We start from the raw sequence: 27,497 nt of genomic DNA on the forward strand, positions 1-27,497 counted from the left end.
GTATACGAAGCGCGCTCCGTTCTTTCCGCTCGATGCTCTCCCTTATTTCCGTGCCGTATTTTTCTCTCGATATTTCCAACCCCGTTTTCTCTCTTTATTTGCCGTCTTCACGCCCTTCCCGTGTGCACGTATACGTTCACAGCGAATTGTACAGCGAATTCTGTGCTGCATTCCGCTATTGATAACGTTAGAACGAAAATGAAAATAATAACGCGTATTTTCACACAAATTATTTATGAAAGTTTGTTAAAACGAAAGATATATGTTATTTTATTATTATATGCGTCTCAATAGCATTTACAAAATATTATTTGTTATAAAATGCAAAGGTATTTACAATAATTTATATTGATAAGATGTTGACACGTTAAATATTTTATCAATTATACCTTATTGCATATTTTATATATGTACATATCACAAATAACATTATAAATTTCATGTAATTTACGCACTTTTATTTGTCACAATAATAAATAAATTTTTATAAAACAAAAACAGCTGCCACAGAAAGATCTAAATCGTAATATTTTCTTTTGAAAGTGTTAAATTATTGACTTTTAACATTTCTTTTTAGCGGAATTAAACGACATTAAAAAATATATAAAGGGCAATATGAAAAATAATATAATGCGAAAAAATATTTGGTGTGCGTGCTCAGATCCGCGGATAAAAGGTCAGGCGAGAGAAAATCGCGGCGAGAGAGCACGATGCTAGCGTAGATAAGTATATGTGCTGACATAGATATTTGAATAAAATTTTGGGAGTGAACCGTGCGCACGGAGTGCGCCACCAGTTTGCAAGTACTTTTTAAATTCATTCTACGACCGCCATTTCTTTTTCTCTCTATGATCGTACCACCTGGCGGTAGTGTGTGCACGCGACAGAAACTACTTCAACATCGGCAGTCCGGTTCTACAGGATATTTTCCGCGCTTTTATCGCGAGAATTTATTTGCGCGGAGAGAGCACGAGAACGAAAACGGGCGGATACCTTACCATTCTCGCGTCTGTATAATTACATCATCGTATAAACATCGTGCGAACATATCACGGGAATATCGAGAACGCAATTTCGCGATTTATTCTTTCGCGACTCGTGTATATATCTACGTTAGTATGATATTTTGTATATCTCATTCACTGTGTCGACCGCATTCCTATTTACGTTCCCGATTGTGTAACCTCGCCATTATAGCGGAAAATGCGTGCGGTATAAGGACAGACTTTTACGGTTGTGTTGCGCGGTTACCATCGTTATCCGGCGGTAATTCCGGCGACGAGCATTAGCGTTAAACGTTTTGCTCTACCCTTTCCTATGTATCCACCCAACACTCGGAGAGAAAATCTTTAAGATGCTACGGGAATGAGAGGACGAGGTAACGTCGCCACGTTCTTCTCACCTCGCATGCTCAATCTCACGGCAAATATGGTTAGCCACATCAAACGAGTGGCTCGTCCTAACAAACCCTTCCGGATAGCATCAAAGTACTCAGACGAGGCAAGCTTCTCTTCCCTCGTCGTGTGAGATGCCCTCTCTGTCTCTCTCTTTCTCTCTCTCTCTCTCTCTCTCTCATCATCCCAACACGAGGTACACGGGATACTATGAACGACGTGTGTGGAGTCCCATTGAAGCGACCACATCAAAAGCGCACACTCGAGCTTTAGCGGCAATGTCGGCCATTACCGAAGCTCGTTTTACGCAACTTTCTACCGGGGTAATCTTCTTCCCTCGGCTTCCACCTTTTCCCGCTGTTACTGCCGACCGACGCGAAAATTGTCATCGTAGATCGTCGTCGCTCTCTCTGCACGTGGAAAAGTCACGTGCTGCCTGGCAGCCGTTCGCGGAGTTCTTCAGATACGACGACTATGACAACGCCGACGACCTCGCTGCGCTCTTTTCGTTCAGCCTGTTGAGAAAATATCCACTGCTCGTTCTTCGACTACATCGTAAGAATTTTTCTATCTTCGCAATCAAGAGCTTGAAAAGGTTTTTAATTTTTTTTCGTTTTTATTATTTTTGCAGCATTGTATAAAGCAGATAATAAAACCTTGATGTAAAATCTAGGGTTTCAAGGTTATGTATTAATATTTATATATAAATAACATTTATATATATATATATCAATCACTCTAAAACATAATACATATAAAGATATAAAACACTTTTCTATCGGTTAATGAATCAAAGAATTTGTTCAGGTTATATCGAAAAGTCTTTCGATAATTACGCCCAATGTTACGCAATGTTGCCCTCTCAAGCAGAAATATTGAAACAGAATTAATTGGATGGCGGCAGACCAATTAAAATTCTACATATATGCGCACAATATATGTACGTCTGCCGCGTCAAATCTTTGAACGATAGCATATAAATAAAGAGCATTTAACGGGGATATCAAAATGCCACTTTTGAATTATAAAATAATTGTTATGTAAAGCGTCATAAAATACGCCGACAACTTTTTGTAAATGCACTTTTTATACATGCACTTTGCTCCTACATGTACCACGAATTTTTAAATTTAGGGCCATCGTTGCGCCAATGGTCGCGCTGTCAATCTTTATTTTTTTACGCATTTCGCAATAAAATATTCAAGGCTTTAAATATTCCAAACATTCAAACATTCAAATAGTCAAATATTTCATTGAAATATTTCCATCGATTCTGAAACCCCATTAAATGCCTAAACAAAGTTGAATTTAGCTTTGAATTGCTTTGCGGTTTCTAGCGTTCTTGAATTTTTATTATACAGATAAATTCCTTTATGAGAAAAAATACTACTCTCATACATAAGTATATGTAATTCGGTCACTTAAAACATATCAACTATAACATATCAACTATATAAAACAAAAGAGAAAATTTCCATTAATCAATTAATTTAATCAAGTCTTATCAAACCAGTGATTCTTCTTATCCATTTTATAGATTGTCAAACTATTATCGATTTGTCATCCGGTTGATTTGTGGACGAGTATGTACGCGCAATGCGATTTCGGCAAACATCAGAGCGTGCGAATGATTAACTAAGCTCGGCATAGCATGCGCGCGCGCGCGAGCGGGGGTGTCATGCAAATAGGTATTATGTATTCCTAGTTCATTGGGGACCGATCATTAATATTTGCATCCTCCGTATCCTACCCCGCCTGCATGTGCGCATTTCGCAAGCACGTATGTTAGAGCGGATGACGTGTGTGCGTAGATGGTGGAGTGGTGCGGTCGTACGCGCACATACGCGTGCTCGGCAAACACGTTCGAGAGGTCCGATGTAGATAACGACCGAGTTCGAAAATCCAACTCAACTTTCGTCCCTACGAAAGCTGCGGCACCGTCATACGTGTTCATTCGCGAATATTTTCGGGTGAGCGTCCGTTTTACCAACCCTCGTTTTGAGAGGGGTCACGAACGCTCGTTCGGTCCTGCCTCCGCATCTGTTTGCATCCGCACGACGACACACGTTGCGGACACGATATCGCTATTTTCCGTCTTCTATCGTCCGTACCATCGCGCTCGTGGAAAGCCTTAGCCGGATTCGATTAGACGAACGTAGAAACAGCGTCGTTTGCCGGGCACATATGTATCAATCTCGATACATCGACAAAAAAACACTTATCTTAGCGACAATAACAAAAATCGAAGTTTCATCTCTTTTGGGACGTGATAACAAATTTCGAAGAATCGGAATTTTATCGCGTCGAGAGAGATTCCGAGTTTGCCGCCGAGAAGTTTCAAGTCCAATCGCGACTCTTTCAGAAAATAACCGCGAACGGGATGGAGAAACATTGTTAGAACAGACGCGCTCGTTTGTTTTGGTTCGGTTGTTAGTTTTTGCAATTGTTATTTTTCGAATAATTTGGCCCGCCGGTTGTACGGGCGCGCCAGTGTCTATCGGCGCCGTTTAAACTGTTGGTTTTTCCGGCCGCAAGTTACAGATCGTCGGATGTTCACTGGACCGCATGACTCTCCATTCGACTGTATCGACGATATTGGCTTTATCTTTCTTCTCTTCCACTCCAAGTCAATAATTGTCAGCGGAGCACGGATAGATATCTTCAGTTGTACGATGAGCCCGCTTTATTTTAGCGCGTTTTTTTCTCTTCGTACTCTTCCAGCGAACAAGAGCATTTTTTTTTTTATCGCGACACATAGTCGTGTTTCACATTCGCGGCAAACATTACACACGGCTGGTATAATGGATTTTGATTGTAAATTGAAAATTCAACGATGCGGAAGATTATCGCTGCTTCAATCACTCATAGACACGAGCTGTACGCGACATTGCTCGCCGTCGAAAAATAGCAATCAGTTGTATTTTTATTTTTATTCGACACGTATACGATACGGCGTATGTTATTGGCACCTCGATAAACGCGAGACAGACTTTTCTAAATCAACGTTACACACGGTAATGGAATGGCGTGTAATTTGCGGCGTTCACAGCAGTGGGAGTTTTGCGTGCGACTGCAAATGTTTGGACTAATCCGCATGTTATACAAAGTATTGTAAATCCGATTAATATATATGTATGTACGCGCGACGTAATGTTGCTGCTCAGCGTCACACATAACGAGAATGTCAGTTGCATTGGCAACGACCTCATTTCCAGATCTAATTCGGTATTTGCGACCACATGCATCACTCGCAAATCGGTTCACATGCCTTTCAACATGATCGAAAGCAAACGACAAATACTGGTGTCATTAAATCACTGCTGAGAGCTCGGATATAGATAGATATCCAGTGCGTATTATAAAATGCGCTTGGAAATATTTATGATCAATAAAATAACGAACGCGCGAGATATATAAAGAATATGAGACTAAAAATAAGATGGCTAACGAAAAAAACTAGAAATTGTTGGAAAATTATTGTAAAAAATGTTTCTTATATCAATTTGTTGATACTTCAGTTATACTATACCGGTGCGCTTATCTAGATTCATCAATACTAGATCAATTCAGCTGCGTTCTTGCGTTTCTCTCTGTAGTGTTTATCTCGCGTCGGCCATTAAAGCAATAAATTGGTAATGGACACATGCGGCCCAACCCACGACGAAATTCTCGAACCCGTTCATCGATCACGGAAAGACTGTATCGCCTCGTCATCGAGCAATTAACGTGCTCGCGCTTTTATTCGCGTTTATAACAAAAGCGGCGGGGTGCACATTTTTCAGACGCCAGCCGTTGAAATCGTTAGCTGATCATTATCCAGCGTCGGTATCGATTTCATTAATACTTGAACCCAGAAAAAGTGAGAGAGATAGAGAGAGAAAGAGAGAGTATCCGTATAGCCGGAGCGCGCGCTTCGAAACAACCGGCTGTCTCATTAAACCCGCCGCCCCTTTTAATCTTTCCACTTTCATCCTATTTCCGCTCCCGGCTCTCGGGTGGCGGAAGGGCGGTGGATGCTATTGGCAAGGACGACGCGTCTACCCGAGTTACATACAGTAGTCCGCGACGGCTTTAATCTCATCCGGCGCGAGCTCATTGCGGGGATCGTGAAACACACGCTGCGCGACTGCGTGGACTCGGCTTTTTACGTCAGCCTTTTTACCGAGATACTTGAATGACACGTTATGACCGTTGCGCGCTTTTCACAGATTCACGAATGTATTGCCACTGGCTGCCTTTGAAAAAGAAACCCGCAATACGTGATACATCGTGTGCACAGCGCATACATTTTGAATTACGTGTAATGGCGTTAAGTTAACTTCAACTCGTCCGCATTTTGCTTATTCAAAGAGTGCTTTGATGAGTACTCGATATTAATGTAATATACGATATAGAGGCCGGCTTATATATATGACAGAAAGAAATGAATATATGAAAGAGTTTAATGCAATTTGTATTGTACGTACATACATATGTATGTGTCTTAACTATAATTATAAAAATGTCAATAATTTCACGATGTAATTTTTTAACAATTTACTTTAAAATTTTTTAAATTTCCGTAAATTATATTTGCAAAACTATCGCACAGTGTGTAATTTGAATATGCAATCTCAATATAGAGAATAAATTTCTTAAGTATTAAACCTGGGTAATTTATCAGATGTAATTATTCGCTTCGAAGCGTAACGCGAAGTGGTTTTCGCGCTCATTAACGACGTTAATCGGCATCTCTTTGACGTTGTGTGCTTCGGTGGCACGGCGGCCGATTTGCAGGCACCCATTTCGGTAGGTAAAACCAAGAGATTTCCTACCATGTGTGTACAAGTCGTTCCGGCGTTACTAATGTATCCGCTGAGTACACTGTTAATATTTAAGCGCGTGCACGGGGTCTGTAACCAGCATCCACCGTTCCGCTTCTCCGCCTCTTCTCTCCTTCGACTTGCCGAAACCCTTGAAGTTTCCTACTGTTGACAGACGCTGTCTCGTCACGGCAGGTGGCTCGAGGCGCGCAAACTATATCCGACGGCGGTTCAGGATATTTCGATACATTCGCGATTAATTAATGACGCCACCAGGTACCCGTATTGCCTCGAGTCGAACACTGAGCAACGTTGCGGCACGGTTGTTAACCGTGAATTAACCTTACGGTCGCATTGCGGTGCTTTGAATCCAACGACTCAGCGCAGAAACTGCTGTGCAAATTGCACCGACAAACATATACGTGTGTTTACACACACGTTGTAGTGTATTATTTGAAATATTAAATAAATTTTCGTTTACGCGTATATTGATATGCATTTTTATAATACTCTTAATGAAAACATTTTTTTTTAGCAGCGACAGATCATGTGTGATTTCTCAATTTTATTTGAGATGTTATAATTATTTTAGCGTTATTATAGTGTAAAAGACATTACAAAGGAATTGATTAAATATATATAAACGATATTTTATGTTTATGAATCAATATAGGTCTCGTAGAAAGGATTTTACGTTCTGTGAAGAGATTCTTGAGCCACCGTGGTTAGCACTCTTAAAACACTCAAGCTTTGAGAGTAAGTCTCGTAATTGTCTATATCTTAAAATTAAATACGCTTTAGTCTTTTAGAAAAAATATACTTTTGTAAGCTTACAGTGTAAGTGCAATATTTATTTTAATATGCGATATATTATCTGATATATTATCTCTGTATCATGTGTTTAAAATATTTAATATACATACTTGTACATATTGTTTAATTAGATTACAATATCATCTGTATAATATGTATAGCAATCCACTTATTGCGAGATTAATATCTTATATATTCTCTTTATTTTTATTTATTTATTATTTATTTATTTTTTATTATGTTTTATTACTTTCAGAACTGTCATCTTCTTTAATAATTGTCATCTGGATTAAGACAAGTTATCAAAATAAAATATATATTTCCAATTAGCATTCCATATCGAGAAATTAACCATTTTTTTTGTAGTTCCCGATTTCCTGCTACCTGTTAAATGTAAAGAACACAATGTTAAAATTTACTCTTCTTATTTCTAAAATTATATATAAACTTCAACAATTTCTTAAAAACATTAATTTTAAATTATTTAAACACATTTGTAGACAAACAGTATGTATGTGTGTATCATTTTACTCATAACTTTTAAAACTACTAAACACAGAACGGTGTACGGTATTGAGAACGCATTGTCTGTGAGTGTACGATATGTACTATCTACTAATATGCTTCTGATTAGTACACGTTACACCTGTGCTATTGTATGCATACATAATATTTAATACGTGTACGGTTCCGTGTGTCTCCAACAATAGGACTCAGCAAACAGCTTTTCACGCTAGTTTCCTCTCAGTCAAACGTATTAAGCGCACGCGCGTAAATTTCGTGTACACCCGATTGTTCGCGTGTTAACACATGGCATATGCAACGTGAGGACAGGACCAGAATGTATGCATATAAATGCGCCGCTGACAGTCAGTTGCAGTCCGTTCTATGTAACGTTAGTATATATGTCGGAAGTCATAACGCCATAATTATGTAGCAGTCGAAAAAGTAAATTGTGCACGCGTGATTTGTTCTAAAAAATCTATAATCTTTAAAAAATTATATTTTTCTGATTGCAATTATATTTCCAAGAAAATACGTATATTTGATTTTGTTCAATGTTCGCTAATAATTGTTGAAATAAAATTTTACCTTTGCATCATTACAAATACCAGAATAAGTTTTTGATACATTTCTGGCATTGCAATCAACTCCTTCAACCCATACATGTGGTATTCCAGAACAAGAAATGAGGTTCTCACAGTCACTTGTTGTAATATGAATTGTGTACATTGGTTGTCCTGGCTAAAAAAATAATTTAATTCAAAATCCATATATCTGCAATTTAAATACAGCGTATTTACTATACGCAAAATTATTAATTACACGCGCTGTCTCTGTCTCTTTCTTTTTTTTTTCTCTACCTCAAAGTATGAAATTTATGTTAATTATATCTCAAATTTATATATGCATATTATAAAATTATGATACCTTGTTATATGTAATACTAGAATTAAGATATGTGGTTCTATTATTCCATTGTAGTGTTGTATTTGTTAACACCCACTCATTTGATTTGCAGTTTTTTTTTAAATTCGTGTCACTCTAAAAAAAAAGTTAGTGACTTTATGAGTAAAAATCAGTAACGTTACCGACATAAATGTTTATTGCGTGAATTAAATAGAGAATTAAGTATAAAGCAGTAATTCAAGAAAGCCTTGAAGAAAAAATATACGACAAAAGTAAAACGTAGATAAATATATAATTACTTTAAAACAAGATTTGTGACGTATATTTACAGTGCTTTTCCTGTTACAAAAACCTTTGTTTTCAAACAATTTACATATTTAATATTTATAAGTATGTATTTCTACATTAGAATAATACTAAAGAATATATATATATGTAGCATACAAAACAGAAATGTATATATACGAGTGCACAATATTTAAAATTTCAAGGTTTTAGATATTTTAATGTTTATATTAAAATGTTTAACTACATTTATCTTTTATCTTGCATGAACTTAGACTTTAGCATGCTAGTAAAACGTTCAGAAAGTTAAAATAGACTAGAGCATAATACAGTACACATTCTTACTAGGTTTCTATAAGCAAATCCTTTCTCTTTCTTTGCAATTTAATAGTTATTTTATATAATTTATTTTTATTACACAAATAAAAAATATTTGTAGCAAAGTTTGAAGAATTTTACTGATTTACAAGATTCTTTATGTTATTTTTGCAATAAAAAAAGTACAAACATGAATATACAAAAATCTTGAATTAAAATATTGCAAAGTAACTTGGTGTTTTTCTTACCAATTGTCCTTTCATTTGATCGGTTCCTGGTACGATATCTTCAGACATCCTTGTTTCTGCTATTTCTATGATTTGTGCCAATGTCCATGTCCACGTCAATGACATAATTAACCAAGGAAGTGCTAGTATCACCCAGGACTTCATTTTAAAGTAAAATCTGAATTATTACAGTATGACGTATCACAATATAAGTTCGTCACTGAAGAGATCTGTAAAAAAAACTTTATTTAAAAAACTGACTGCATAACTTACTTTGTATAGAGACATAGATTATGTAACTTTTACAACAAAATGAGAGCTTATCATTTTGTTTATTTTCTTTTAGATCAAAACCATGTATGTCTATCTTGCAGTATATAGATAAAAAAATTACTTATAAACACGCAAAATGATAACACTTTACCTATCGTATGTGTCCACGCGAAAAGCGCAAAAAACCTACTACATAGTCAACCACCTGTGTATGTAACTAAAGTATTGCAACTGCAGTGCGCTTATATAACTTGCAGACAAATGGAAAAACATTTACTGTGACTAATACTGATATCAACATGTATTGTAATTTTGTAATGAATAAAAGAAATCGTTCTTCGTGGATGACCTAACGCATTTAACAAAATGTAAAGCGTTTGCTTTCTTTTATTTTTTAACAAGTTTTACGAATATATGAGTTGACAAATAATAATTTTAAATCAAATTGATGTATTCCCTTTCTTCTTTTCTATTTTGTACGTTAACGCACGTTATATTATTTAAATGTATATATCTGCAAGTGATATAAAAAGACATATACATGTATGCGCACGCGTGTGTATGTACGCGTATGTATTTGCTTATTCGCGTATATGGCGTGCCAATTTGTGTAGTTGATTTTCCAAGTCAACGAACAATCAAGAGACTAAGCCGCGCTGTTCCCAAGCGAAGATTGCTTTTTTATTCTATTTCGCGGCGGATTATTTTTTTCTCGCCGATTAACGAGCTCGCTCGATGTAAATTAATCCAATATGAGATGTGGGAACATACGCGACCACGGCTAGATTGAATCCCGCGCGCGCGCAGGCATCATGTGATGACGACCGTATGTCGTGTATTGGAAAAAAATAGCTCGTGTCCGCAAATGCGAGTTAGCTGTCTCATAACTCATTCCGAAAAATCTACGCTGATCGTTTATTCGTGTTAGTCGCGTTAGTACGATTTGTCGATCGTTCATACGTGTAAATCAATCGATTAAGAAGAGATATGTGGTTTGTCGAAATACGTTTTACGAGCCTCGTTATATGGCGCAGCACACACGAAGTGTAAAAAACGCAGCGCTTGATTTATAAAATATTCAGATCGAAGTATCTTGAAAGGTAGTCAATGGTTCGCTTGAATAGTTGTTTAAGCAATGTGTAAAATATTGCCTGCAAAATAACAATAATTAATTACGTTCTCTATTTCGTGCGAGATTTCTCGCAGACATAATTACGACTATCTAACACTAAATGTCGAAACTTTTAAAAGCGATGAGAACAAGTAAACTTTTTTGTACTAATAAGTACATGTATATTAAATTACAAGGAAAGTATCTAATATATTTCATATTTTTTATATATTATTACAATTCACGCAAAAAACAATATCAATTCATAAAATATATAATATTTTATCACAATATCGAAACTTAATTAAGCGCCGAAAGCGCATATGTACATAGGCTTATTGTTTCTCATTGATGTTCGTGAAAATAAATAGAGTTTGTGCGAAAGTTAATTAATTTTATCACGGTGTGTTTTATAATCATAAATTAAGTGAAGTTTAGGGCGAATTTATATGAATCGCAGTGCAGTGAACAATAGCACGCACTCAATACTTCGTGATAACAGAAGCAATCAGTATAATTGCGTATAAAATACAAGAGTACCCGGCCACGTTAGACGTTAGATCATTCACATTTTCGGGTCAGGAGTTTACAAGCGAACCAGTAATTATGAGATGAAAGCATCCCTCAATCTATCCCAGAATAACCTCTTCTACGGTGGAGACCCTAAAGGGCTCTACTTCTCTCTCATCGTCTTCTCCCGTCCAATTACTCATCACACGAAAATGTTGTGGGCTTACCTTCGATCAATTAATTTTGTCGGCCTTTCAGTGCCGGCAAACATTTTCTCTACTATTCGCCCGTGTTTCTACAACATTATGGCGAAAATTAGCAATATAACGTCTTGAGCGCATATACGTAAACTAGCCAAAGTAGGACGTCGGAGGTGAGGTGGCTTAATTTGATTACATATTTCGCTGCAACTATGGAGTAATTCGAGAGCAGCACAGTCGAGCTAATGCTTACTTAAGGGAGAAATGATGTCAAAACCGTGCACAAGGGGAGATATAAGCGAGCGCAATCCTTTTTCATTTATCTTCTAAACTCGAGATCTACACAGTTAATTAGAGCTGACGCGAAGAAAAAGCGTCTTGCTTAATCAAGCGGAGTATTCTTTCTTACGGAAAATCCCTCAGCTCGTCGATTCAGTTTCCGACCAACAACAGTCAATGTTTGCTCAATATTTCTCGTCATAGCTTATATATTTGCTTTTCATAAAAATATAAAGAAATCCTTCATCTCTTCGTTGACAAATTCTTGATTTAATACAAATAAAAGAGTTTTTATTGTTTATATAAAAAAAACTAAAATAAAAACATAGTTTTTTTGTTTTGTTTTATCTTTTTGTTTTTATTTTTTCCCAAAGTTTTCTTATAAACAATGAGCGGGCACTTGTTAATGACGTTACTCAGTTTGCACGTACTTTTTTGGATACTTTTTCTTCTTCGGCTATGACTGGCGCATGGTTCTTCGAAACAAGAGTTTGAGAGTCGGAAAGGTCGGGTATGAGTTTTGTTCAGGGTAAGGGACATCAATATCGCTGCCGCGCCGCACCAAGTATTCAGAATGCCCTTCAAGAATTTTAATGCGACGGAGAAAGAATTTATTGCGACATAGAATGCGCAGTAATGGCGGAAATACGTATAAAAGTCGGGAAAAGGGTGCGCATTGTCGCCGTCTAATGGCCTGCCTCGGGCGTCGCACAGTGGCGACGTGTACACGCACCACCCACGCAGGACCGTCTTTCCGGAGGGGTTAGTGTGTGCAGAGAGGCCTTTGCACTAGCGCAGAATTTTAAAACAACCTCGGGCAGATTTCAAGAAGGCCAGAAATAATCGGGACGGACTTTTCGCGCGAGATTACGTCTCTCGTTTATTCCTTAAATACCTTTCACTCATATAAGATTGAAATTTATCAATGTAAAAACTGAAGAATGAGAGTGTTGTTATATAATTTACTTTTCTCGTATGGAAAATGTATAAAAATATTATATTTATTTCACAAACTCTAAATTTTAACAGACGTGTGTTTTAAATTTATATCTGTTGTTAAAGCTTTACAGAAAGGGACATATTATTTTAAATTAAAATATTAAAAAATATTAATGTATAAAAGAAAAAATAAATAAAAGTATGTTACTTTATATTACCGAAAAAAATAAAGTTTTCATATTTATTTGTAGCTTATTTGAAAAGAAGACAAGTTTTAATCAAACTTCATTATTCTTATTTGCGTTTCAGAGTTAGGTCATTTAATGTATCAAGATTGTTTAACTAATAATGATGTACACTACGCCCGAGCAACTAGTTGTGAAGCAGTAATGTAATGTAATAGTTTAATAATACAGCTGTACATAACCATATTAATATATCACGATTAAGGTAATACTATATTAATTATTCTATCATTAATCTAACAATAAGTTCCAACTAGCTGTATTACACGATCTGTTATGAGTACCGCAAACATTACATTATCGATGATATAATAATATTAATATTACAATCATAAGTTACAATTACGACTATGTAATTCCAGATAATAACAGAGAAAGTTGTACGTAACATATCATTACAGATCTAATAAATGTGATTTTTTTAATGGCGTGAAATAAAATGTTATTATAGCATATTATAACAAACTATGGTCAATGCAACAAATTACACAGTTGGAAAAAGTTATTAAGTTTCCCAAAAATACTATGTAGTTTTTTTAAAAGACAGTTTCTTCGTTTAGAAATAAAATGTAAATAAATCTGCAAAGGTTTTTGTTTTTTTTATAATAAAAAAATATTGTTTACAGATATAATTTTTTGTAGAGTGGCGATTCCGGTTTCTTATCATCTCATTTTTTCATTGAATCGGAATGATTAAACTTTCACCATGCTTCTGCACATAATTAGTAATACAAAAAAAACTTGAACATGTACTTTTGTTCGCGATAAACTCCTTCTTAATTAACGGAAATGAGAGCGGCGTGTGTACATTCTTTGCCTTGTTGGTTTTCTCTCTGTCTCTCTGTTGAAAGGTGTACTTTTAAATAATCACAAGCAGTAGATATTCATGGCGTGCTCTTTTTGCGCTGTCTATGTTTGCGGAAAGAAGTCTCGAAAACAAGTCTTCACCAACTATGTGTAGACAATGCGCAAAGAAAATATAGATTTTTTTTAATTAAAAAGTTTCTTACCAGTAGACCAACAATGTACGTAAATATATTATTTTAGAATGCAGAGTGAATGCAATTATGTAAAGTATGAAATAATAATATATTCATATATATTATAGTAATTAAAAACTCTAATATAAATATTTAAAAAGAAATTATATAATGCTATAAATATTTATCTCTCTATTATTTATCTCTCTATAAGTGTAGTATAAACATATCTCTGAAGGAAGAAGGAACAATGTTATTTAAAGAGTACATTTATTCGTAAATAAATTTAAATGTTGATTGACACGTCAATGTAACGTTCGCAGTAGTGTAATTTATTGGGGCCATCGACATTTACAACAACACATATGTCAATCATACGTCATCTATACATTGATTGTCAGACCGCCAATAACAATAAAAACGTAAACAAAACTTTTACTGTAACGCTTATGTACTTTTATATTTTATGTTCACAGTTATGTGACAAAAATCCATCAAACCCAAAATTAGAACAAAATTGTTAAATTATTAAAGAAACCTAATAAAAAACAATATATAATTGATTTGATAAATAATTCCCCATTCTAGAATCTTATTCTCACTTGAAGTTTTTTTATCATATTAATGGCTTCTGTTAAAAGAAAAGTTTTTAAATCATAAATGCAACGTATTTGAAACAAACTTTTTAATGGCATTTCGTGAGATAACGTGATGACGCAAAACTAAGGGAACGTGAAAAATTCGCCATATCGCGCTGATATAGAACGTGATTTCATTTTCTCACCGACCTGTCACTCTTCTTTATCGAAACAAAGTAAAGGAAAGTGAATACTCAACGTTCATGTTACGATGCTAAGTTGTAGCTATTTAGTTAATACAACAGTCAATATGACTTGGCAGTTTATCACGAACACGTTAAGTAATGTTGGATTGACGTAGAAACTCATTATCGACAGCAATAGCGACGATAAAGATTTCCTTGGCGCGGAACGAGCTTTCCGTGGAACAAACTTTAGTTCTGTAAGCGCGCGGACGAGCATAGTCAGCTTGAACTTCCTTGATGGTGCATCGTAAACGTCGCGTCAATGTTAATGGGCGCAAACGCAAGCGGAATAATTTTTATTGTCATTTTGTCTCCATTAAAAACTTCCCGCGCATTACCTCGTAAAAAAATAATCTTCATTCTCGGAAAAATTTTTTGTTATTTTATCGTACGTTGCATTTCTCGTCGGAAACAATTTTAAATATGAATGCGCATATACGTGTTAGAAAATAAATCGTAACAGTAATTTCCATCTGCATTTTAAGCGCAACACGAGATTGATTTTATTATCAAAATATTCTGATTTCCCAAATCAAACACAGTTTTTTCAGTATATACGTGACTCTTAAAATTTATTTTTGTATTATTTGAAATATACTGTACACAGAAAATTATAGACATCTTCTTTGTAAGAGAGTCTTCTTTTTTTTTTGATAAATGAAATTATTTATTATAAATAGCATCATCTGCGCATACACAAGAAAAGAGAATGCGTAAAAATTTATTATTATTAAATTGGCGGGTTATTAATGGTCGATACGCGAGTGCGCACGTTATTGGTACTCCGATACATTTTTCTATACAAAGAGATATGAATGCGAACAAAGTTTGACATTTATGTAACCAAGACTGCACAAAGGCGATGTGTAGATTTTACTTCTCCAACTTTCGCCTGCATTTTACTGTTCAGCTATACGTGTTTTGCATGTACAATGCGGACTCTTCGATCTCCGCATAACGTCGAGTTAAAGACCCCTGAAGCAAAATTCTGTCTCGACTTTGATCTCGTGGATGCGTCTGTGTATATCCCGGCCACGTCCTTTGTACGAATAAATGTGTACGCTTGTGTAAGAGGAAAGCACGTTTCAACGTCGCCGGAAAATCATAATGGTGCGTTCACATTAATCAGAGATTTCACTGTACAGTAAACATTACCGTTTCTTGTGTACTTTATGCGTTATAATTATTTACATATCGCCTTGCAAACGTAAATATATATGTATATATACTTACAGGTACGTTTGGATTACATAATTATACAAAAAAGATAAAGAAAAGTACACAAATTCAAATAACCTGAAACAAATGGAACAAAAAATAAAAATAATCGTAAAAATTATGTTCTTAGAAAATATATTATTGTTTCTACTATTTATAGTTTTAAACTAGCGATACGGCTTTTCCTAAATCAATGTGAACGCACCATAATACGAGACGTAATACGATGTGGTACGGTGCGTAACGTAAAACGCGAAAGCTTTGAAGTCTCTGACGGAAGGGTCGGAAATATATTGGAGTGATCGGTATGTGTTTCACGATGATATTCTCTTATTGACGGGCCGGAGAATTGTTGTGCCTTTTCACGCTCTTGTCGTTCCCGCCGATCGCAATTACGGGCATCGGCGCTCCCACCCGCACGTTTTCGCATCGCGTCGTTTCGGTCGAGCTTCCGTGTGAATACTTCCCCGTGTGTTCGTCCACAAGTTCTTCTCAAGGAGAAACGCAATCTCGATCGTTTAATTACATTAGTCGGCGCGCACTATAAACTCCGAGCGAAGTGATTAACTTATTACGGCCCGCCGCTGTTTCTGAGGCACTTTAATTTATTTAGTGCATTCACATGAGTAACAATATCTGTGGGGTAACAAGGTGCCGGTTGTATGCCTGGTTCTCGTGCCCACGCCTCGCATGAATTCTGGACGTAATTTTGCGTGAGTTTAACCGCGTTGAGTTTAACATTATAAGCGAGCCGGTATGCCGGAACGCGCGACGAGACCGGCCCGAGATAAATGAAACATTTCATATTTTCCCTGCACGCTTCGCGAACTCCCTCTTTGCGAAAGCGCCGCACTATTACCTTCCTGCCTGCCTTACACCGTAGAGTTCTCGTGCTAACGCCAATAAGACTGAATGAACGAATCAGACCGTAAATAGAATTCATCGTCGAGCATCAAGGGTGCGACGTACGCATCCCTTCGAAGGGACACTCTCGGTGAATTCGATCGATTTTAGGAACACCGTATGATGAAGTTAGATTGCATCCGTTGAAGGAAAACTTCGCGCTCTAAGATAAGAGGTAATTTTGCAGCCACGCAGCGTCTAGAAAATTTATCATGACGTAGAGATCTCCGAGGATAACAATAATAACAGATTTAAAACTTCACCTCTTAAGTGGAACAACATGTAAGATCTTATGATATGTTGTTGGAACAAAGTTTTTGAAACCTTTGATATTTCGAAAAATAGAACGTGAGAGCTCAAACCTTGATAAAGTTTTTGAGTGTACAAAGTATAAAAGAAAGAATACAAGCGTACGTCTTACACAGAGGGAATAAATTTTTGGTAAAACTTAATTACAACTAAAGACTGTTCATATCATTTGATATAGTTTTATCATTAAAAAATGTAGCTTGGCAACGCAAAGAATTGGCTTACTAATACTAGACAGCGTTTTCGCTCTCATGCAGTTTATCCGTCCAAAAGGGTTAAATTTCTTTTAGAGGGAAAAAGAGTAGTGTAAAAAAATCGAATATATATGTAGATATTTTTGCCAACTTTGTTTTCGAAATATATTGCAGAATATCGTGTGGTGAAAAGTGCGAGTTTTCCGCATTTTATTTTAAATATCACTGGCTACAATTATACTGACTATAGGTTTCTTTTTGTCTTTTAAGCCACATTTCCGTCGGCAAAAGTAGCTCTTCATCACACCACGTCCGGACATATCCGCGGACGCCGAGTTGCACGCCGACATATGTTACGCCACCGACAGCGCCGTTCGAATGGATTACAAACATTGACGTATGCGCGGCCGCCGCGTCGTCCGTAATTTCGGTAAATTTTTCAGAGAGAGCCTCCTCGCGCTGCCTCGTCGGGGCGCCAGACAGCAGCTCGAAGCTGAAAAACGAGGAGCACGTCGGCAGAGTTGACATGGAAAATATTTACGATTATTTCCCGGGCATTAAAGCGGAGTGGCCAACGACGAGCGCGGAAAGTGGCCGGGACGGCCCTTTGGCGGTCGGCTTCATTTAGCGCGCGTCGCCGCTGAAAGCAGCCATCGCGAGCAACGACGTTCGCTCCTTTCAGCAGCACGTCTGAAAGCAGCTTTATCTGTTGTGTATTTTCCAGTGAATTAAGTTTCTTGCCTTCTGTTGCCCAAGTTTATATGTTTTGCGGAGAGATAGCGCCGCTCATCCCGGTCGACGTCAAGCTGGGGGTCTGGAGGATGGTGATGGTTACGGCGAAGCGTGGGGAAAGCAGGAAGGAAGTGAAGCAGGAAGGACTTCCTCGCGACGACGACGACGACGACTACGACGACGGTGCTGGTGGTGGTGCCTGTTGGGTGGTTTTTGTTTGCGCCACTGCGCAATATCCAGTCAGTGGCTTAACCGCTCCTTTGCCTCTTCTTCTTTTTCGTTTCCTTCTTCTGCTTCGTCTTCTTCTTATCGTGTTTCTTGCGCGTGTCCTCCCACCGCTTTCTCGCTCCCGCGTCTCGTTTAACGCGGTATTCTCTTTATCTCTCGCCGTTCCGGATGCTGACGCTGTTCTCGGCCTGTCACCGGTGACTTACCGCGCCCAGGTCTCGTTCCGATGTCACGCCTTCGCACTTCGTCTCGAAGCCTTGACATCTTTGCATTTTCTTGTTCGCCACGCGCACTGCGCTTACCTCTCTTGCGCTTTCTTCTTTTCTGTCCTCTCCCTTGAGAAAAGGTTCGAGACGCCGACATATCTTCTCTGTAACGATATATACGTATACGTTACGCGGTTCAACCCCTTGTTGATATCAAACTGATTTACGTTCGTTCTGAGACAACAGAATATTCCGTTTTATCGTGAGACGTTCGCAGAAATTAATTTGCTGTGCAAGCTCTTTAACTCGATCTAATTAATGCACGAGCATATCCTGATTATTCCAACTAAGTGAATATAGTACGTGTTGTCAGTGCGCGATAACATCACAGTAAAATTGTGTATTTAGCTTACATATGCTTGAGAAACACTTCAGATTCCTACAACTTCGAAGATTAGCGCATATGTTGCACCATCTTTCTCCATTTCTCGTAGTTATAACATGCCCGATGTACCTACTATGCATTTATTCCCGTTTGCATTATCTGTTTGCATTATTGTTGGTATCCTACCGTATAAATCATCGTTAATATCTCGGCGCATCGTTCAGCAGATTATCTCTACCATTATATTTCCTTCATAATTCAGCGCGCGTCGATGGTAACATTTGTATCCTGATAAAACACGTATATCTTATTTCGCTTTCTCGTTTTAACGATCCGAGGCTTACAAAGGTTGAAAAATTATCTGGGTTTTGTCGACGGAAGTCACGTTCGCCCTGTACTCTCTTGGCGTTTTTTTTTGTCTTTTTTATTACAACGCGACGCACACGTATTAACAGCGCGAGATATCGCGGCTCAGTCCGATTTACGGCGATCTTCGCGAAGCGAAGTTTATTTGCGCCGATAACTACGACTCGAAATTTCTTCGTCCAATAATTTTCCGGATCTCTCCCTTTAACTCGCTTTCTCTCTCCGCGAGAGACGAGAAATCATCGCGAAAACTCGACGGCGCGAGACGCGTTATATGACGGCTCCGGCAAGAAGTTTGTCTGTTATTCTTGGAAACAATTACGTAAACGCGGATACTTAAAGCGTTTACACTCGAATTTAATTACTTCCGTCCGTCGTCGCGAGAGCGACTCTGCTTTTTGCGTTCGGTTCGAATCTCATGCATTTTACATTTCGCACGTAATTTCGACGTAATATCCGTCGTTTCCGCGGAGACGTCGTTTATCCCCCCAGCTTTGAAGATCACCGACACGGGTCTAAACAGAGATCGTTTTGTTCGCCCGACCGCGCGTTGTGTAGCTGCGAATAGGTTTTCCCGGCGCGGCGAGCGAACCCTACTTTACATACGTTTTTTACCTTAACACGGTAGCCTTGTCTCCACGTTGTAAAACGGATGCTAGATTACACCTGCGCACGAACGAGGGAACGTGGTAGAATGTAAAGAGAGTGAGAGAGAAAGAGAGAGTAAAAAAGAGAAGTATTCTCTTGTTCTTTGCCATCAAGGGGAGAACGAGAAAATTACGTTGACACGGTTGTTCTCTGCATAATGATGATGTAAGCAATTGACACGATAATATGTAAAAATAAATTACTGTTTTTTAAACTTTCATTCCGAGATGCACATTTGTACATATGTAGTTAAAATGTTATATTATAATTAAATGGCCAAAAATATTTAATAAAATGGATTAAAAGAAATAAACTAAACCTCTAGGTTGCAGGGATGCGGTCGCAAAACCATGGAAGAGATTGCAAAGACGAAAAGGGAGATATACGTGCAATAGCATACCTCGTGCTGTTATGGTGAATAATAAAAAGTCGCGTCTACACGAAATACACGTACTGTTTTCATGAGGATCACATGCACCCTCGCGATTTTTGCGAGCAGGGCGGTCTGACCAAAGTGCACCTCAGATGTACATAATTGATGAGTACATTTGGTTGGAAGCGCCTTGCATGACTCGGCCGGAAAATTGCTCTTCTTCCGCTGAAATTTCGACCTTTCTGCACCCACGCAGTTGAGTGATTTAAAACATTTCGATTGAAATAATTTATTTTATTTATTCTTCTTTAATAGAAATTAATATCTTTTAAACGCGTTAATATCACTGATATTAAACCAAACAAATTTTAAATTTTATCACATATATGTGTATATATATACACATTGTTATCAATAAAGAGCAAACTCGTACGTTCTCAGTAAATTGCTTGAATACTCGCGCAGGGGTCGAGAAAAATGTCCATTGCCTGAAGAATATTCATTCTCAGCGGATTTTCTGAACTCTTTTCGTGAACTGCGACATTGCAGTTTCCGCAGCGCATAAGGAATCCGCAATACAAGCTTTCGCATTTGAAAAGGAACTGACAGAACGGCAATAGCGAGTAAGTAAAGCCGGAAGAATGAAGCGGAGAAAGAGGAAAAGGAGTCATATTGCGAAAATGTACAGCGCATCTCTGCGGGAAAATAATAAAAATTTACGGCGGTAGAAAATAATCTGATCGTTTTCGCATATTTTTGGAGTATTATACTTGTGTGCACGGTTGTAACCGCATAGTTTTATACGTTACTTATTCAAAGAAAATCCGGTGACGAAGGTAAGTTGATTTATCAGAGTACGCAATATCTTTAAATGTGCGCGTGCTGCACAGAAGGAATTTGATCGATTACATCACAAGCACGTCGACACCGTCTCGCGCGTAGAATTCTCACAATGCGCAAAACGTTCAGTCACCTCGCGTTTCACTTCGAATTATTACCGCGGATCACAATGTGACACGATGGGGAACAACGAGAAACGCGAGGATGTAAAAAACTTAGATTACAAAAATGCATCAAGCGGGACGGTGACAAATAGTCGAACTTTTCTCCGACCTGCAAATTACACGTATTTTCATGAATGTCCGCGCGAACGCGCGCCTTCGAATCCGCGGCACTTAGGAGACGACTCATCCTTACGGAAGGATTTTCGTCAGGACGAATCGTGCGCGAGATGCTGCGCCATCGTTCTTAGCCGCGCGATGGGATTTCCGGGAAGTTTTCCGACCGGGGCCATAACTGAATTCGCTCGCGCGCCGGTAAATTTCGCTTTCTCGTCAATATAAAGTTACACGCGGCATTTTCCAAAAACTTCGGAGACTTTGGTTTTAATGATTGTTTGATAAATGTGCAGTAACTTTCTCTCAGAAAAGATATCGCGAGGAAGTGCAATTCTTTCCGAACACCTTCGATATTCATCTTGACACAAAAATCTAAAGTTAAAAAGTGAAGAGAGACTGTTTAAATCTCTCTCTAATCGATTTTTCTTTAACTCCGATGTATTTTAAAGGACATAAATATACACGCCGCTTTGCACGGAAGGTGGAAGATAGACATTAAGTTCCGTTCTTTGCTAGACAAGCTGGTGAAAGAACGCGGCGATAGCAAAAGCGTCGAGAGTTGACGCGTTCACAAAGAAGACGAGCGACAGTGGTCGAGCGAGAAGAGATTCAAGCCATACTGGCGAAAGAAAAAAAACGTAAGATATACGTAGGAGATATGCGCCGCGTGGCTGTAAATAATGAAACTTTACATCAGCGCGGAGATGCTTGCGGTGTTTTCATTGCGTGAAGTGGAACTGTCTAGACGCATTCAGTGCTACCCAACACTGCGAAAGCGCTTTTATAGCATCCTCCTCCTTGCTTCCTCCTCTTCCTCTCGGTACCTACAATTTCCCGCAACGCACTCCTTTTTTATCGGCTACTTTTTCGCGCCGCATTCTCGCGCGCATCCTTCTAACATCTATGCTCGAGCAAGCCGAGCGCGCGAGTTTTCCGTACGCAAGTTGAGACGAGCGTGTTTCTGCGAGAGCGTTCGATCAGGCAAAAGTACGCGCGGAATTCACTCCCCTACAAGCGAATGAACGAAGCGAAAACGTTCCTCTCTTTTATTACAACAGAACGGCGCGCGTCTACGCAATGCGCGCCGTTGCGCGTAATAGCACGGGTCATTTGTCGAAGGGAGTGCGTGACGATTGGGTTGATCGAATTTACAGCTTCTACGCCGGTAGACACGATCTGCGAAACTACCCCTTTCGAAGAACCGAATGTTTCCGTGTCCCTCGTAGCAATTTCGACAAGTCCTCCCGATGAACACCATCAGCTCTGATATGGCCTCCAACATTCGTAACTTTCACCGATATTGTTTGATCGCGCCAAATTAACGCTTCTCGAAATTGTGATACTCTCGCGAGTTGCTTTCGACATCGGTTTCATTAGCGTGTCAATTTCGACAGTACATTTATATGCAGCTGCGTGCGAGACACGACATCCCCTAGATCGATAGACAACGGGTTCGAAACGAGAGCGCGCTTCCAATTCCGGCGATATCGAGAAAAAAGAATTTTTCGGAATTAGCATATATTCGCGTCTCGAGTGCCTTTGAGCACGTTCGATCGAATCACGATGGCCGCGAACGTTCTCGGCGGTGCGTAAATATAGAAAAAGCTGCTTTTTTCCCGACTTGATATTTTCATACGACGTCATATTAATTTTAAAGAGACCGCGGGCTTGGCACTCAAATATATTATGTACCTGTACGCGAAACGGCGTTGAAAATTAACGTCGGACGCTGCGCGAAAGTGAACGCATGTTTCGTGCCAAGTCACTAGTTATGCAAAATACGGCAAAAACGGGCAGGATTAATTAATTCATTTTTTGTTGCTACGCGCTCGCATATCTTGCCGCGCAACTGGTTCGTTCGAGTCGCGATAGGGAAGAAACGAGACTTCGAGGATGAGTGATAAAACGAGCGGAGTTAGCGAAAGAGGGGTCTCTATTTCCACGTGTGTGAGTGTGTACGTGTGCGCGTACATGCGTGCGAGGAGCAGCTGCGCACATCTACTAATTTAAATTGCCGTTTCGCTCTCAAGTATTCCTAGGAGTAATCAAGCTCTGGTCGGCTCAGACGGAAAGGGCCATCTATACACGACCGCGCGCTCTCCGGGGCAGCCTTTCTAATTATTTTTCGTGAGTAGAAAATTATGCTCGGACGTCCAGACTAACGCGCGAGGGTGGTGCGGCGTTCTCTTTTTCCTCTTCTATCTCACTCTCGTATCTCTGTCGCGTCACGCGGATTCACGGATATAGTCGAGAATGTAATGCTCCGGATTTCATTGCTAACATTTGCGGTCGCGCTGGTAATTCGCTGCGCTCCGCGCTGTTTCGAGGTATAAACTCTCTCTCTCTCCCTCCCTCTCTCTTTCTCTCTATACCTGTCTCTCTATACCTCTAATACACCTAAAGCTCTGTGTGATATATTGTATACATGCACTTCACGCTGCAGAAAGTTACTGTCGAGAGAGTAAGTATAATTACTGAGAGGCTAATTCTGTAGATGTGGGCCAAGCTCATATAAAATAATACCTTTATACTTCTTTAACTAATCTGTTGGTATTGTACTTCTCTACAGTCTCTCACATGTAAGTACTCTCTCTTAGCTAATATTTGTGATATATTATGTATTTCATACAACGAGATAGAAGCGCAAGCAAGTTGCAATTAGCTGAAGCGCAAATGCAACTGCTACTAATGTAAATAAGTATTTTCAAGTATTATATAAATATATATGCACTGTTAGAAAACTACATAACAGTGTAAAAATAACTGCCGAAATAACGTGTATAAAAGAATGGAAAATATGCTTTCCAATGGAGAAAGCTTTTTCCACTGAGCTAGGACGATGTCAGGTCACAGAGCACTGTTATCATCCCTCATTGAATGCCCAGCATTCGTATAAAGACTATTCTCTTCTGCTGGCTGTTCCTGACATCTCGAGGATCTATATTTCTGGCGGAACCATCCATCTTTGGACCGTTCAGGTGACTAACGTGGAATATATTGTGCTTCGCGCTACATTTGGAAGGCAACGCTTACACTTTGATGCATTGCACATTCCTTTCTCTCTCTCTCTCTCTCTGTCTTTTTCTCCTTCTGCCATGAAAATTTTTAGAGTCATACAATTATAATCGCGCGAGAGAGAGATGTTTTCCCAGACTTTTATATATGTATGTCAAGTTTACAGGAACCCGCGTTTTACGCAATAGCGCGAGACGCCAACGGATATTGAATTGTAGATATATGCACACAAATAATTCGCACAACAATGCATATAGGTACGCGCCGTTACGATCTTTTTTTTTTTATATCCAATTCCGAAAATAAAAATTGTAAAATATTTTGCACACATACACACACAAAATTTGAATTTTATATAGAATGTGATAGCAACTCCATGAATATACCGGTCGTATATACGTGGCTTTAAAAAATACATATACAAACGATACATATACGCAGAATCACTGCATTTCTTTTCATGTGCAGATTTTTTTACTGATTTAACCTGAGTTATTGCTTCATCACTTTTTTTTCTACGTGATACCGAGACTATTTTTTTTTAATAGCAAAATTTTGTAAAATAATCATAAGATGTGATTCATAAAAAAACTAATGACGTAGTGACAGAAAACAAATGCAAATTTCTGCACGTACAGGATTTAGCTAGACATTTCGATAATAATTAGCTGTACAAAGGAAAATAGTGAGATTACATTTTTCGAGTCGCGCTGAGATTGCACCTTTGATGAATTTGCAATTTATGTAATTGCACCCTATATCGAGCAAATGATATTTCATCGATGCGCGTATAGCGAGGGGAAAAGATTGCGGGCTCGTATATAATCTCCGTCGCCGTATCTTGTCGCAAAGGCAAATGGCTCAAAAGCCACCATTATTCATCGCGAGCGCGGATCAGAGTCGGAACTACGGTTTAATATCTCGGAAGTATGGAAAGGGATAAAATTGGAGGTTTGCACACCCGGGTGGCGCAGAATGAGAGAAAATGTGTGCGGAGGGTGGCGAGAAACGTTAAAACGGAGACGTTTGCGAGCGCGGATAACGACAATGACAATGCCAAGAACAATCTCACTGTCTGGCGCTTTTTGAATAAAGTGAGAAAACCTTTGATTATTTAACCATGGACTGTTAGTCGGTATTTTCATGCTGTAATGATCTCTTTTTACTAAAAAAAAACCACTTTCTCAACAACGTGTGCGAAACAAAAACATTGCTGATGACTTTGTCAGACTTTTGTCCAAAACATAATACGATTTCTTTTGGAGATCAAGACGCGCATCCTTATATATATGCAGATAAATGAAGAAGACATACGATTTTGAGCAGCTGCTTCCGAAGACGGTAAAGTACTGGTTGACGTACTTGGAAAACCTGCGTACGATTCCAGTCATCGATCGAAATGATCGTAGGAATACAGATGAATGGTCGTTGGTTCTTTGTCACCTACTTGACCTCTTTTTCCGCACGACGTTCTTTGTAACGATTCTCGGCGACGTGCCACCGGCAACAGGAAGGACGTTTTATGGGAAAACGTTTTACGACCTGTTCGACGAAAGTGCAAAGGAGAAGTACGTCCGCAAAGGGAGAAAGCTAAAGATGAAAGAAAGGGTTTGCGAAGATGTCACGGAATGAAAGCCATTCGATTTCTCGATTCTCTCTGAATTTCTTTTAATTCTTGCGGAAATCTCCTTTTGCAAAGTTTTTATTCTCTCCGAGTTTCTCTCTTAAAAAGATACAAAATTACACAAGATCCAATCGATACATATCAGGATTTGTCGATAAAGCAACGCATTTCCATGTTTATTTTTACTCGTTTATCTCGTGAGTATGTTTTCCGATACGAACGAAAGACATAAAAATAATGTGTCTATATATTATTGTAACTTGATGTTTTATTCTGTTATACTTTAATAATAAAAAGAATTTTCTATTTTCCGTGTTTGATCGTTTATGCGCAAAGAGCCTTTCGATGCTTCTCTAATAAAAAGCGTGTGTTAACATTGAAACTCGAATCTATCTATCATTGTTGCCACTTTTTTGCAAAAAAAAGCTGAATGGTTCTTTTACACTATAGTGTAAGCTGTTGTCAAATATATAGTTTTTTGACAGTTCGATGTTATACATACACATATCTATATATGTGAGAAACCAATAGCGCGTGCGTAGCGTAGAAAAGGACTATTTTTGTAATTCTCCTCTTTGTGTGCGGAAAACACGTGGGCTAGAATTTTGCGCAAGATAGGATGTATTCACGCTATGTAATTCTATCATACTATTGATGCTGTTATCTTCGCACTCTACGTAATGGGTGCACATGAGAGATATCAAAGTTTTAGTTACGTGTTTTTTGATATAAGAATACATTTTTGAATGAATATTGAGTATATCGTTCAAAGTTTTAAATTAATAGCGCACGCGTAGTGCTCGTGTCTATATTGTGTCTAATAAAATATATAAATTTTATATCTCACGTCAGTTAAAAGATTGCTACATACTGCATAGTCAAAATACACACAATTAAATAGAACGCAATTAAATAGAACATTAAGTTTACACGGGCGATTTAACTTTATGCCGTTAACAATTACTCCGTATATATTTGCCTTACGATGTATTTAATCGCGTTCGGAAGCGAGGATTTTCGGATAATCACATATAATCGCTAGAAAACACGGAAGCGCGCTATTTGCAAAATTTATCTGACAATGAGTCCGGAAGTGTACTTACGATCTAAAGTAAAATTTACTGGCTTAAATAACACGCGACCGTGTGGATGTGTGGATAATAGAATAGCGAGCCACACTTCCACGTGTAGCACGATGTGCTTTATATGTACATATACTTCACTTTACGTATATTGCATTCCATTGTAGTATGTTGGCCGTGTCGGATATTTGCAACGTATTTCTTCATGGCCCGCTTGGCCTAATATAAGTTTACAGCTTGCGTAAAGCAACATTGTTGTATAAAATTTTATATAGAAAAGCGCGTATATACACTTCATTAATTAATTGTAATTAACTCATAATTAGTGTTTAATTGTTTATGATTTATATCGGGCGTATATTATTGTGTTACTGTTTAGTTTCGAACACAAATGATTTATATAACGCAATGTTTACGATGATTACTAGTTGGCCAATTAAAGCAAGTTATTTTTCCGTTTTGCGCATTTTGTTTTTATGCGAGATTT

General features: G+C 38.2%; 1 protein-coding gene across 3 annotated transcripts in view; it reads right to left on the reverse strand.

Moving 5' to 3' along the window:
• Nucleotides 1-7,059: 7,059 nt before the first annotated feature.
• Nucleotides 7,060-27,497, reverse strand: part of LOC109854986 — a 43,918-nt gene continuing 23,480 nt past the window's right edge. Inside the window, exons 1-5 of one of the 3 annotated variants that reach the window (XM_020428695.1) lie at nt 9,674-9,757; nt 9,271-9,479; nt 8,441-8,554; nt 8,102-8,254; nt 7,077-7,393 (exon numbers count right to left, since the gene is read on the reverse strand). In XM_020428695.1, the coding sequence (XP_020284284.1) occupies nt 7,280-7,393; nt 8,102-8,254; nt 8,441-8,554; nt 9,271-9,414 (525 nt within the window). In that variant the 5' untranslated portion in view covers nt 9,415-9,479; nt 9,674-9,757 and the 3' untranslated portion in view covers nt 7,077-7,279. Of the gene's footprint in view, nt 7,394-8,101; nt 8,255-8,440; nt 8,555-9,270; nt 9,480-9,673; nt 9,758-27,497 lie in introns of those variants that run through there. The other 2 variants (XM_020428697.1, XM_020428696.1) reach the window with 2 other exon arrangements.

This window comes from Pseudomyrmex gracilis, unplaced genomic scaffold (assembly GCF_002006095.1).
Source record: "Pseudomyrmex gracilis isolate BER0280 unplaced genomic scaffold, ASM200609v1 scaffold_77, whole genome shotgun sequence".
Classification (NCBI taxonomy): domain Eukaryota; kingdom Metazoa; phylum Arthropoda; class Insecta; order Hymenoptera; family Formicidae; genus Pseudomyrmex; species Pseudomyrmex gracilis.